This window comes from Rana temporaria, chromosome 6, assembly GCF_905171775.1.
Source record: "Rana temporaria chromosome 6, aRanTem1.1, whole genome shotgun sequence".
Classification (NCBI taxonomy): domain Eukaryota; kingdom Metazoa; phylum Chordata; class Amphibia; order Anura; family Ranidae; genus Rana; species Rana temporaria.
The window spans coordinates 179599506-179612618 of NC_053494.1; the positions used below are offsets into that span (position 1 = coordinate 179599506).

At 44.2% G+C, this 13113-nt stretch overlaps 1 protein-coding gene across 10 annotated transcripts in view; it reads left to right on the top strand.

Annotated features, from left to right (window-relative positions):
- Positions 1–13113, top strand: part of RBMS1 (RNA binding motif single stranded interacting protein 1) — a 497047-nt gene that overhangs the window by 277181 nt on the left and 206753 nt on the right. For 7 of the 10 annotated variants that reach the window (XM_040357876.1, XM_040357881.1, XM_040357879.1 and 4 more), the window contains exon 1: positions 10659–10802. The exons of the other annotated variants lie outside the window; for them this stretch is intronic. In XM_040357876.1, the coding sequence (XP_040213810.1) occupies positions 10674–10802 (129 nt within the window). In that variant the 5' untranslated portion in view covers positions 10659–10673. Of the gene's footprint in view, positions 1–10658; positions 10803–13113 lie in introns of those variants that run through there. 10 annotated transcript variants of the gene reach the window in all.

Below are 13113 nucleotides of genomic sequence, written 5' to 3' on the forward strand. Positions count from 1 at the left end.
TGTATAAAGATGTCCGCTTGCCGACTTCTAACTCTAGGCTTACTGCAGACGAGTTGCGGTGTACCAAGATGGCCCTGACGCAACGTCACTTTGGTTGCATATTCTGATAGGTATCGGCTTAAAGTGGAAGTTCACCCAGAAATAACATTTTTTAACCTTAGATTCCTGCTCATTTTGTCTAGGGGAATCGGACATTTTTTTTTAAATTGAAGCAGTACTTACCGTTTTAGAGAGCGATCGTCTCCGCCGCTTCCGGGTATGGGCTGCGGGACTGGGCGTTCCTATTTTGATTGACAGTCTTCCGACAGGCTTCCGATGGTCGCATCCATCGCGTCACGATTTTCCGAAAGTAGCCGAACGTCGGTGCGCAGGCGCAGTATAGAGCCGCAGCGACGTTCGGCTTCTTTCGGCTACTCGTGACGCGATGGATGCGACTGTCGGAAGCCTGTCGGAAGACTGTCAATCAAAATAGGAACGCCCAGTCCCGAAGACCATACCCGGAAGCGGCGGAGAAGATCGCTCTCTAAAACGGTAAGTACTGCTTCGATTTTAAAACAACTAGCCGATTCCCCTAGACAAAATGAGCATCAATCTAAGGGTAAAATTTTTTATGGGTGAACGCTTTAACACCGGTGATGCCTGTTGTCTCTTGGGATTGATGACACATATATTCCAGGAGACATTGCAAAGCCGGAAATGGCGCGTGCAGCCGAGGAGGGGGAAGTAGGGATACTATGAAGAAATGCAGCAGTAAGCGTTTTAAAAAAAATAACAATAATAATAATTATATGCCAAATTGCAATAAATGCACTCTTTACTGCTGAATGGTGAAAAGTTAAAAATGTGGGTGGAACTCCGCTTTAATTTTGCTTGACAGAATGCAGTAATCAGAATTCCTTTCTTGGATAAGAGTTCACTTACTGTACGTATGTCAGCGGGCTCGGGCAGGGTTTACATCAGCTAACACAGGTAAAGCTTGAACATATGGCAAGGAAGGAGCATCAGTGTGAATGAAACTGATGACCTCTGTGTTAAGTGTGGCTTCAGCTAAGCGGTGACCAAGAGCAGCGTGTCCTTGACGGTAACTGCCCCCACCTCTGCTAAGCTCTGTGATTTTCAGCTTTCAGGCCACCCTGGAGTTCACTACAGTAAAACCTACAGCTGCTCCATAAGCTTTGCAACGAGGAATGGTGTCAGGGAGAGGAGGATGTGCAATCAAGGACTAAAAACTGGACGAAAACACAGAATCGGAGTCGCCCAATCTGACCGTTTTCAGACAGTCATCTCATATCTATGGTGGCGACAGATTCCGATCGCCCAACTGATATAGGAAGGAAAGATCGCCAGTCTTTAGCCTAGTACACACCACTAGTTTTTTTTTTTTCCGTTCAACTCATCGAGTTGAACGGAAAAAAAACTGACAGCTCCAATGGGTTGGACACACACACACATAGGTTGGACTTGTGTCTTTCTTCAACCTCACCTACTATTAGGTAGATTCAGTAAGAGTTAGGCCGACTTATCAGTAGATAAGCCGGCCTAACTCAGAATCTACGCCGACGTATGTTTAAGCGTATGCTCACACAGAGATACGCTTAAACATATCTAAGATAGGACGGCTTATCTTAGATTGCAATTTTTCGGATGGCCGCTAGGTGGCGCTTCCATTGCGGTCGGCGTAGATTTTGTAAATGAGTTTGTACACAGATTCACGAACGTACGCCCGGCCACCGCAGTCGATTTACGCCGTTTCCGTAAGGCCTTAGTAGGCCTAAAGTTATTCCACCTATTAGGTGAAATAACAATGTTAAAGTATGGCTGCCGTTCCCGCCGCGAGATTCAAAATTTTAACGTTGTTTGCGTAAGTCGTCCGCGAATCAGGATTTACGTTGTTTACGTCCACATCTAAATCAATAGGCCCGTGCGGCGGAAGTAACCGCAATGCACACTGGGAAATGTAGTCGCCCAGAGCATGCGCAGTGACAAAAAAACGTAAAAAACGTGAGGTCAAGCCTCATTACCATTAAACACGCCCCCCCAACCCATTTGAACTAGGCACCCTTACGCCCGCCGCATTTACACTACGCCGCCCTAAGTAAGGAGGCAAGTACTTTGTGAATCATGTACTTGCCTCTCTTACTTAAGGCGGCGTAGTGTAAACACGCTAGGCTACGCCGACCTAGATTTGCGCGCCCCTACCTGAATCTACCTATATGTAACTTTGTAATGGAAGCCGTTGTACTAACAATACGAAGTCAGGCTGCATTCACACTACAGCGTTTTGAATCGCGGGCAGATTTGCCGTGGATCTGCCCGCAATTTGACAGCGCCGAGGTGTGAATGATAAAACGTGGGACTCGCATTCGAGATGCCATTCATTTGAATGAGATCTCAAATCGCTGTGCGGGTCGGCCACGATTGTCGCGTGATAAAAATGTGCTGCAATCACGGGACGTATGTTGCCCCAAAGATGGTTGGGGAGCTACTTTTAAGTGGTGATCAAATGAATGGCATCTGGAATGCAAGTCCCGCGTTTTGTCATTCACACTTTGGCGCTGTGAAATTACGGGCAGACCTGCAGCAAATTGGCCCGCGATTCAAAACGCTGGAGTGTGAATGCAGCCTTAGTACAGCAATCTCCACTGCTGATCTATTGTAAACTGACGGAGGGGGGGGGGGACCCCCTACGAGAACACTCAGATTAGCGCTCTCAGCCGGTCAGGAGTCATCAGCTCCTGGTTTTCCAGCACGCTTATCCGCCAGAAGTTGGCCAAACGGCAGGCTTCTGTCGGACCTGCTGCCATACACATGGGCCGAATGTTGGTGCGGTTTATATTGAACCAGATGCTGTCGCCTGACATTCGGCCCATGTGTACTAGGCTTCAAGGCTGGGTTCACACCGCAGCACGGAGCGGCTAACAGCAGGGGGTCCGGTACGTCTCCATTAGGGTTGCCACCTGTCCGGTATTTACTCGGACAGTTCGGGTTTGGAATCTGCCTGAAACCCGAACACATTATGCAGACTGGACTATGGCTTCCCAGCGCGGTTGCTGGCTGCAGTTGTCTAAGCTGAGAGTGTCACTCTCTTTCATGCTGCCCAAAGCCGACACTAACAATCCCCCCACCAAACACACACAGACAGGAGAGGAGAGAGGGCTCGATCTGCACCTCTTCCTCCTGCCCCTCCCCCTCTGTGTCTGCCCACTCTCCAATCTCCAGCGCTGTACCTCAGAAAAGGAAAGTGGGGGCCAGAGATTTGAAGTCCACCAGCCTCAGATACATCTGGATGAGAGGTGCTGACTGCCAAGGGGTGAGTGAGCTCGCCATCCATTCCCATCAGTGACTGAAATCTTCCCCCTTCTTTCTCCTGCCTCTGAGTGAGTACGCCAAGGTAAATCAGGGTTCTCAGAGAACCCCTTACATCAGAGTTCCCCTATACACCAGAGGCCACAGTGTTCCCTCTTACAGCAGAGTCCTCTCAATACAGCAGAGTGTTGAGTGTTCCCCCTCCTTAATTCAGAGTTCCTAGAGCATCCCTTATGTTAGAGTCCCTAGAGATCTGAATATAAACAAAAAAGTCAGTGCTACTACCCATACATCACATGGAAAGCAGAGCTCCCGGGTGCTCGATCAGTCGATCCACAATCGCTGGCTGCGTAGAATAATGAAGAAAAGATATCCGCACTCCAGTCGTTGCTCTTAAACAATTGACGTATTTATTGACAAGCCATAGTAGACAAACGCAATAGGACAGGTTGACGCGTTTCAGCCTATAAGGCCTTAGTCATAACCACATTACAGACATGAAACTTGTGAAATAAATAGTAGCTCTAAGGATCACTGACTCCACCCATTAATTGTCTACATTGACCGCAGGCAATTATCCAAAGAAGGAAATCAGCTGCAATGCATATTGGGTGATCCATGTGTATGCCACTATTGTTCACACACCTTGTAGTGATAATATGCCCATGTGTGCACACAGTCATGCATGCATCCATACACATATACATGATTAAAACACACCATGAAATACAAGAAACATTAACCACTTCCATACCAGGCACTTACGCACCTTCCCGCCCAAACCAATTTTCAGCTTTCAGCACTGTCGCACTTTGGATGGCAATTGCGCGGTCATGCTACACTGTACCCAAACAAAATTGGTGTCCTTTTTCCCCCACAAATAGAGCTTTCTTTTGGTGGTATTTGATCACCTCTGCGATTTTTTTTTTGCGCAACAACTAAAAAAAGACTGAAAATTTTGAAAAAAAATACGTTTTTATTTTTTTCTGTTAATTTCTTTGTAAATAAGTAAGTTTTCTCTTTCAATTATGGGCACTGATGGGCACCGATGAGATGGCACTGATGGACATCAATGAGGTAGTACTGACAAGCACAGATGAGGTGGCACTGATTGGCAGCGCTGGTATGTGGCACTGATGGGCACTCATAGGCGGCACTGATGGGCACACATAGGCGGCACTGATGGGCACACATAGGCGGCACTGATGGGCACACATAGGCAGCACTGATGGGCACTCATGGGCGGCACTGATGGGCACTCATGGGCGGCACTGGGCACTCATAGGCGGCACTTATGGGTGGCACAGATGGGCATTGATAGGTGGGCACTGGGCATGGATGGGCACTGTGGGGTGGCACTGATGGACACTGTGGGGTGACACTGATGGACACTGTGGGGCAGCACTGATTTACCCATGTTGCCAGTCAGTGCCCATGTGTGGGCACTGATTGGCATCTTTTTTATTTTTTAATGCTTTTTTTTTTTTCAGACTTTTTTTTTTTTTGCCCCCCTTTTTTTTTGTTTGCCCTTCCCTGGTGGTCCAGGGTGGGCTTCCCTGGTGGTCCAGTGTGGCGATCCGAGGGGGGGGCTGCGCTGATAAACAATCAGCGCGAACCCCCCCTGTCAGGAGAGCCGCCGATCGGCTCTCCTCTACTCGCGTCTGTCAGACGCGAGTGAGGAAGAGCCATCAACGGCTCTTCCTGTTTACATCGTGATCAGCCGTGGTTGGACACGGCTGATCACGTGGTAAAGAGCCTCCGCCGGAGGCTCTTTACCGAGATCGGAGATGCAGGGTGTCAGACTGACACCCCGCATCGCCGACCGCCGCGCTGCGCGCCCCCACGGGCGCCAGAGGCATGAAATCCTGCAGGACGTCCAGTCAGGATTTCAAAACCACTTCTCGGACGTAAATCGGCTATAGGCCGGGCGGGAAGTGGTTAAATACAAAAGATAAAAATGATAATCCAGGTATGAGATTCTAGAGTTCTCCTTTACATCAGAGTCTGCAGAGTTCCCCCTTACAGTGAAAGGGAACTCTGCAAGTTCAGATGTAAAAGGAGGAACTCTGTGGACTCTGATGTAAAGGGGGCACTTGTTATGAACTTCATATGATTAGAAATGTTATTTATTAGCTAAATATATGTATAAAAAATTGCTGTGCGCCACTAAAGTGTTCGGGTTTGACTTGAAGAAAAGGTGGCAACTCTAGTCCCCATTTACCGTTTCAGGTCCGATTTCAGCCCGAATTTTTAGCTGAATTTGGATCTAAAATGGATCAGAAGATGCAATTCGCTCCAGAGATGTGCGAACTTACTCCTTTGAGAGCTGGTCACAATCTGCTGACATGCAAAGTGGATTCAGGGGAGACCCACATCCAATTCGCACTAGTGTGAACCCAGCCTAAAAGGTTTGGCCGAATGCTATTGTTCCCCAAAGATATACAACCATCAGTTTGCTCATACCCTCATCCTCTCTATAGCAGCTACACTTAAAGCGGAACATATCTAAGATACGACGGCTTGCGCCGTCCTATCTTAGATTGCAATATTTTGGATGGCCGCTAGGTGGCGCTTCCATTGCAGTCGGCGTAGAATATGTAAATGAGGGGATACGCCGATTCACGAACGTACGCCAGGCCGACGCAGTACTTTTACGCCGTTTACGTAAGAGATAGGCCGCGTAAAGTTAGAGCTAGGCTCTAGTGGAATAGTAATGTCAAGTATGGCAGCCATTCCCGCCGCGAAATTCAAAATTTTTACGTTGTTTGCGTAAGTCGTCCGCGAATCGGGATTTACGTCATTTACATCCACGTCAAAATCAATAGGCCCGTACGGCGTACTTAACAGCAATGCACACTGGGAAATGTAGTCGCCCGGCGCATGCGCAGTGCCAAAAAAACTTCAAAAACTTGAGCTCAAGCCTCATTACCATTAAACACGCCCCCCCCCCAACACATTTGAATTAGGTTCAGATGAACTTGCACGTTTTTAAAGCCGCGTTCAGTGTAAACGAGGGCTTACTTTATTTTAAATGGCGCCCAGTCTCATTGGTTTGTGACCCCCGCCAGCATCAGCGGCTGTCAGTGGCATTCGGGGGCTCAAGGCTAAAGCCAGATGCTAAAACATCTTTCACACGGAGCGGACCGTTTCTGGGTCCGCTCCGTGTGTCTCCGTCGGCTCAGCGGGGATCCCCGCTGAGCTGTCGGCGGATAGGGCGGTCCCCGCACATAGTGCAGGGACCGCCCTGTCTCAGCTCCGCTCTGCCCTATGGGGATCCGGATGGAGACGGACCGTCTGTCCGTCTGCATCAGTTCCGTTCCGCCGGACGGAAGAAAAATAGGGTTTTCTTCCGTCCGAAAACCGGATCCCGACGGACGCGGACGCTAGCGGATGCTCCATCCGCTAACGGACGCGATCCCATAGGGATGTATTACAAGTCCGTTAACGGACTTGTAAAAACGGACAGGCAGAGCGGACATCTGAAAGGGGCCTTAGAGGGCCTGTGGCAGATCACTGAACACAATCGGGTTAATTTACTAAAACTGGAGAGTGCAAAAATCCAGTTCAGCTGTGCATAGTATCCAATCGGCTTCTAACTTCAGTTTGTTCAATTAAGCTTTAATGAAAAAACAAACAAACCTGGAAGCTAATAGGTTTCTATGCAGAGCGGTGTCTAGGTCTCTCTACACACTACAGTATTAGATTAATGCTGTAGTCATCCATTGCTTGCTGATTGCACCGAGCAATAAATCACTATTCAGGCTGGGTTCACACTATCTTCGCAGGCTATTTACACCAAGGGTGCGGTGCGTCCCTGTTCACGTCCAAATTCAGCCCAAATGCACACAGGGCTCCTCTGCAAATTTGCAGCGTAGATATGTGAATGGAGCATAGAGAGCCAGTCAAAATATTCTGCTGTTACGAAGTGGATGCGGTAAACTCGCATCCGATTCGCACTAATGTGAACCCAGCCTCAAAGTGATCTGCTGCAACAAAGCTGGCATGGGAGTGATCTGGATCGAGTTGTCACTGACCAAATCCAGACCTCTCTGCAAAAAAAAAAAAAAAATATAGTAAAAAGCAATATTCTCTCACTTTTTGTGTTCCTTGGACAGGAAGTGAAGGAAATTTTCTTCCCAATGGAACACAGATTATAATTTCTCATCCACCCCTACTCTATTCAAAAATTTTTAAAAAAATACTGTCGACTTTGAAGCCCCCCCACTTTATGCGTTTCCATTCACCCAGCATACATAAAAATAGTATAATTATATATATATATATACATATATATATATATAATATAATATAATATATGGTGGAAGTTAAACTGTATAATATAAAAAATATATAATATATTGGGAAGTCAAAAATATTGAAAATTATTTTTTATTAGGTTATCCTCTATAATATTAAAAAAATATATATATTTCTTAAAGCGGGGGTTCACCCTAAAAATGTATTTATTTTTTTCTAACACGCCATCCAGCATACTAGCGCGAGCTACAGTATGCCTTTATTTTTTTTTTTTTTGCGCCGTACTCACTGTTTAATCCCGTAGTTAAGTTTCAGACTAGTAGGCGTTCCTATGCAGAGGGGAACATGATTGACGGCCGGCTATGGCGCGTCACGCTTCCCGGAAATAGCCGAAATAGGACTTGGCTCTTCACGGCGCGTGCGCAGTCAGCTCCTAGTCTGTGCGCAGGCGCCGTAAAGCGCCGTGAAGAGCCGAGTCCTACTCGGGAAGCGTGACGCGCCATAGCTGGCCGTCAATCATGTTCCCCTCTGCATAGGAACGCCCATTCCCCGCGGGGAGTCTGAAACGTAACTACGGGATTAAAAAGTGAGTACGCCGCAAAAAAATAAAAATAAAGGCGTACTGTAGCTCACGCTAGTATGCTGGATTTCATGGCAGAAACTTGCTTTTTAGGGTGAACCACCGCTTGAACTTTCTAGTTGTTTCTTTGGAGCAGGTTTATAGATAGGATTCTATAGGCAACTTCTATTGCTTCCAATGTCCAAGTAGGGGACAAGTTTGAACATGAACATACAATGTACTAACCCAAGCCTTCAGATCTTTTACCCTTGGTTAGGACAGGTACGTGTACACATCTATGTTATAAATAACGTGTTCTAAAAGGTGAACTTATCCTTTAATACCACCTTTACTTTTATAAAAGCCTTCATTGGAAACGGCTTGTATGGGGGCACTCGAGGAAGAGAAGGAACGGGACCAACAACTGGGGACCCAAGAGGAGGAGGGTCGGGGCTGGTAAGTATAACAAGTTTGTTATTTTAGAAAAATAAATGTAAATCTTTACAATCACTTGAAAACTTGATCAATTTCCATTAAGACGACAAACAAAAAGTTTTTTTCCGCAGCACACTTACCAGCTAACCTGCAAATAAAATCAAAATTACACTAATAATCTGCAATAAAACCTAAGCTGTTGCATGCAAACATGCTGGGGACAATCAGATCTATTTAAAATAATAATAATAATAATAATAATAATAATAATAAATAAAGCAGACTTTGGCTCCATGCACACTAGCATTAAGCTCCTAGAATCTAAATAGTTTCATCCTATGTGTCCATGCACACTACTTTAGGCTATTAGCGTTTTTGGAACTTCAGTGTCTAGGACAGTGATGGCGAACCTTGGCACCCCAGATGTTTTGGAACTACATTTCCCATGATGCTCAACTACACTGCAGAGTGCAAGAGCATTATGGGAAATGTAGTTCCAAAACATCTGGGGTGCCAAGGTTCACCATCACTGGTCTAGGAGCACAGAAAAAAAAATAAAAAATTTGTAGAGTTTACTGGAGAATTTTTCCAGCAGAAATGCTCCTAACAGCTGCTGTTTCTTTTTTTTTTTTTGTAGCTCCCCCCCCCCCTTTTACTGCAAAAATGCTAATAAAACACTAATGTGCCTAAAACACTACTACAAAATGCTATGTGTGCATGGAGCCTTAAGGCTGCATTCACATCTAGGCGGACGAAATCGCAGCGTTTTGTCGCCGCAAATCGCGGTAAAAATAGCGGCGTTTTGTACCACGATTTGCGGCGACAAAACGCCGGTATTGTCCGCCTAGATGTGCCCCAAGATGACCCCCTCTATGGAGATGATTCCCATCTCCTAGCCGAACGCTCGAAGACGCCTGAAAAAAAGGTCCGGGACCTTTTTTCACGTGGCAGGCGACAGGCGTCCGGCGTCCGGCGTGGAGATGTGAACCATCTCCATAGAGGGACATCTGTTTTCAGCCCTCTGGCGGCAGCGGCGTAGCGCTACAGGCGTAAAAACGCCTAGATGTGAATGCAGCCTAATAGACCACTTGTTTTTTTTTCTGCTGTCGCTTTTCTACATTTCTCATTTGCAACTCTGTGTGGCAGCTACACTAGCTTCTCTGTAAAGTGCTATCCTTATGCTGGCCATACACAAAAAAAAAAAAAAAATTATATATATATAAATAAAATAAAAAATCGGCCGAACCCATTTTTGAAAAAAAAATAAACATTCGACCGTGAGCGCAAACGATGGTGCCATCATGTAATGACTGGTAAATCGTTCAGAGGACATAAATAAAATAAAAATTGGTTAGTTTTTTTTACATATACCTAGTGCAGACAGTTCGGATGGGAAACACATTAACCTTTCAATTTATCGTTCGGCCAGCAAAAAAAATCCTTTTTTTTGGGCTCAAAAACGTCCCAACTATTATTGATTTTGTGTCCAAAAAAAGGAACAAATTGTCTAAATGACCAAATTTTGGCCAATTTTTTGTATAGTGTATGGCCAGCATAACGCTTATATTTGAGGGTCTCCAATTTTCAGCATATATAGCAATGGATAAATTAAGGGCAGGCATGTCTGGAGGTTGTCCATTCCTCCTTAAAGGCGCAGGAACACAATACTATAAAGAGCACAATGGCAGCTGAAGGTGTCCAATGTGTTCCTGCGCCAATTCCAGCAAGCAAGCTACAAAAATAAAGGACAACCACTCCAATGTATAACTAGATTTGAAGTAAGGCGCACATGGAAGGGCTTTGCACAAGACACCTCAACAAAAAGGGTTTCCCAGCCATTATGCTCTTGCTGGGCTTCTAATGACCCCCTATGCCTTTAAGGAGGGATGGGCTGCCTCCAGGCATACCTGCTCTTAATTTATTCCCTAATATATCTTCCAACATGGAGTTAGGAGTGCCCTTTACAGGGGAGTCTCAATGAGGCAGGGCACAGACCACAGAGAGCTGCAAATGCATGCCACTACAGCCTCTGGTTTTTAATGTAAATTTTTATATTGTGTAATTTATTTTTTATTTTTTTACGTGCAATCTAGCTGCTAAGTGTGTTGGGGAAAACATGAGCGCCTTACCCCAAAGTCTAGTTATACATTGCAGTGGTTGCCATTTTGGTATAGCTTGCTCACGTGACGATGATGTCCCCTGCTTCGCACAGCAGAGCAAGTCCCTCCAGTTCAGTAGTGATTATGTAAGTATTGTATAAGTTGGAGGAGTGTGGCTGATCAATGAATAATAGATCTATGAAATCAAAATTTAGCATAATTTTTTTTTTTATTATTGTATTTTTTATTAAAATGTATGTGTGTGTGTATATGTGTATGTATAATAAATAAATAATATATATATATATATATATATATATATATATATATATATATATATATATATATATATATATATATATATATATATATATATATATATATATTTCACACACATTGTATAAAATATTATATATATATATTTATTTATTTATTTTATTATAATTTCCCAATCTGTGTCTCTTTAGGAAGATTTCCCTTCACTTCCTGTCCTGTAGTGATAACAGGAAATGAGGGAAACTTGCGCCCCCCCCCCCCCCACAAGGAAAAAAATAAATACATTTCCTGTTCTGGTGACAACTCCAAAATATTGGCTTATCCCATCACTTCCAATCTATTCCACAGAATGATTTTTATATACAATCATAGATTATCACTAGAGATACAGTGCAGAAGAAAAATGTGGTTCTGTTGATGTGCCATGAACTTATGATGAACACACATGTAATGATCTGATCGCCTGATCCTTCACAGATTAGAAAAAATCTGATCAAATTTATGAAAAAGAAACCTACTGGGGTTGATTTGATAAAACTGGAGAGTGCAAAATCTAGTGCATCGCTGTATAGTAACCAATCAGCTTCCAGGTTTAATTGTCAAAGCTTCATGTACCGGTATAGCTAATATTATTTTTTATTTTTTTAGTTTTGGATAGCCTGTTAGTTTTTATTGCTGCCTGTGCCCCTGTTAGGGAGGTTCATCTCTCCTTCTTTTTTTTTTTTTTTTGTCCTGTTTCCCATTATCACTGAACGTAAGATTCCCACGTTTTGGTTTGTCTCCAGAAAAGTAATAAAAGGAAACCTGGGGGTCCTCATGCGATTCCCTTTAATTTTGCAGGGATTTTCTCTCGCTTCCTGTTTTGGCTTTGGGACAGGAAGTGAAGGTAAATCTCCCTATAGGGACCAAGAGGGCAAAAAATTAAAAATAACCTTTATCTCTATCACCTGAGAAAAATAAAAATTGCTCCTAGTTCTACTTTAAAGCGGAGGTTCACCCTAAAAAACAACTTTCTACCATGCCATCCAGCATACTAGCGTCAGCTACAGTATGCCTTTATTTATTTTTTTTGCGCCGTACTCAGTTTAATCGATTTAGTTTTGTTTCAGACACCCGCGGGGAGTAGACGTTCCTATGAAGAGGGGAACATGATTGACGGCCAGCTATGGCGCGTCACGCTTCCCGAAAATAGCCGGAGTAGGACTCGGCTCTTCGCGGCGCTATACAGCGCCTGCGCACAGACTAGTAGCTGACTGCGCAGGCGCCGTGAAGAGCCAAGTCCTATTTCGGCTATTTTCGGGAAGCGTGACGCGCCATAGCCGGCCGTCAATCATGTTCCCCTCTTCATAGGAACGCCTACTAGTCTAAACTAATGGATTAAACTGTGAGTACAGCGAAAAAAATTAAAATAAAGGCATACTGTAGCTGACGCTAGTATGCTGGATGGCATGGTAGACAAAGAAATTTTTTTTTTTTTTAGGGTGAACCCCCGCTTTAACTAAACGAGCTGAAGTTAGAAGCTGATTGGCTACCATGCACAGCTGTACCAGATTCTGAGTTCTCCAGTTGTAGTAAATCTCCCCCATAGTGCCTTTGATTGGAGATTATTCTGGTTGGTCCAGACAGAAAATCAAATCCTTGGAAAGTAGATATCTCAATATAATCAAGTGTATGCCACATCAAACAATCTTTGCAATTGTATTTTCCTCCCAGGCAATAAATCAGCTGACAAAACAAAATTGATCTGTGTGTAGCCACCAATCCTGATCATATTGATCTATCTGTTTAAAACTGATCAATTCAATAGAATTTATTCTGATCAGTCTGGATCTAAAATCTGATTGTAGGAAAGCGGATGGATCAATATGATCAATAATAGTGTCCATACATGCAATGTTTTTACATACGATCGCATACCCAGGAGGAAAATGTGATCAGAGAGATTGTTCAATCCACCATACACTTATTGATATTGATCCACCTAATGATTCATCCACTTTCCTACATTTAGACTTTCTGTCCAGATCGATTCATAGAATCCTTTTCATTAAATTATTATTTTTTTCTCTCAAAATGTATCTTTAAAGTGGGGGTTCACCCTATAAAAAATGTCTAACAATGCATCCAGCCCAGTCCTGCATATAAAATGACACTGACCTTTTTTTTTTCTTTGCCGTAGAT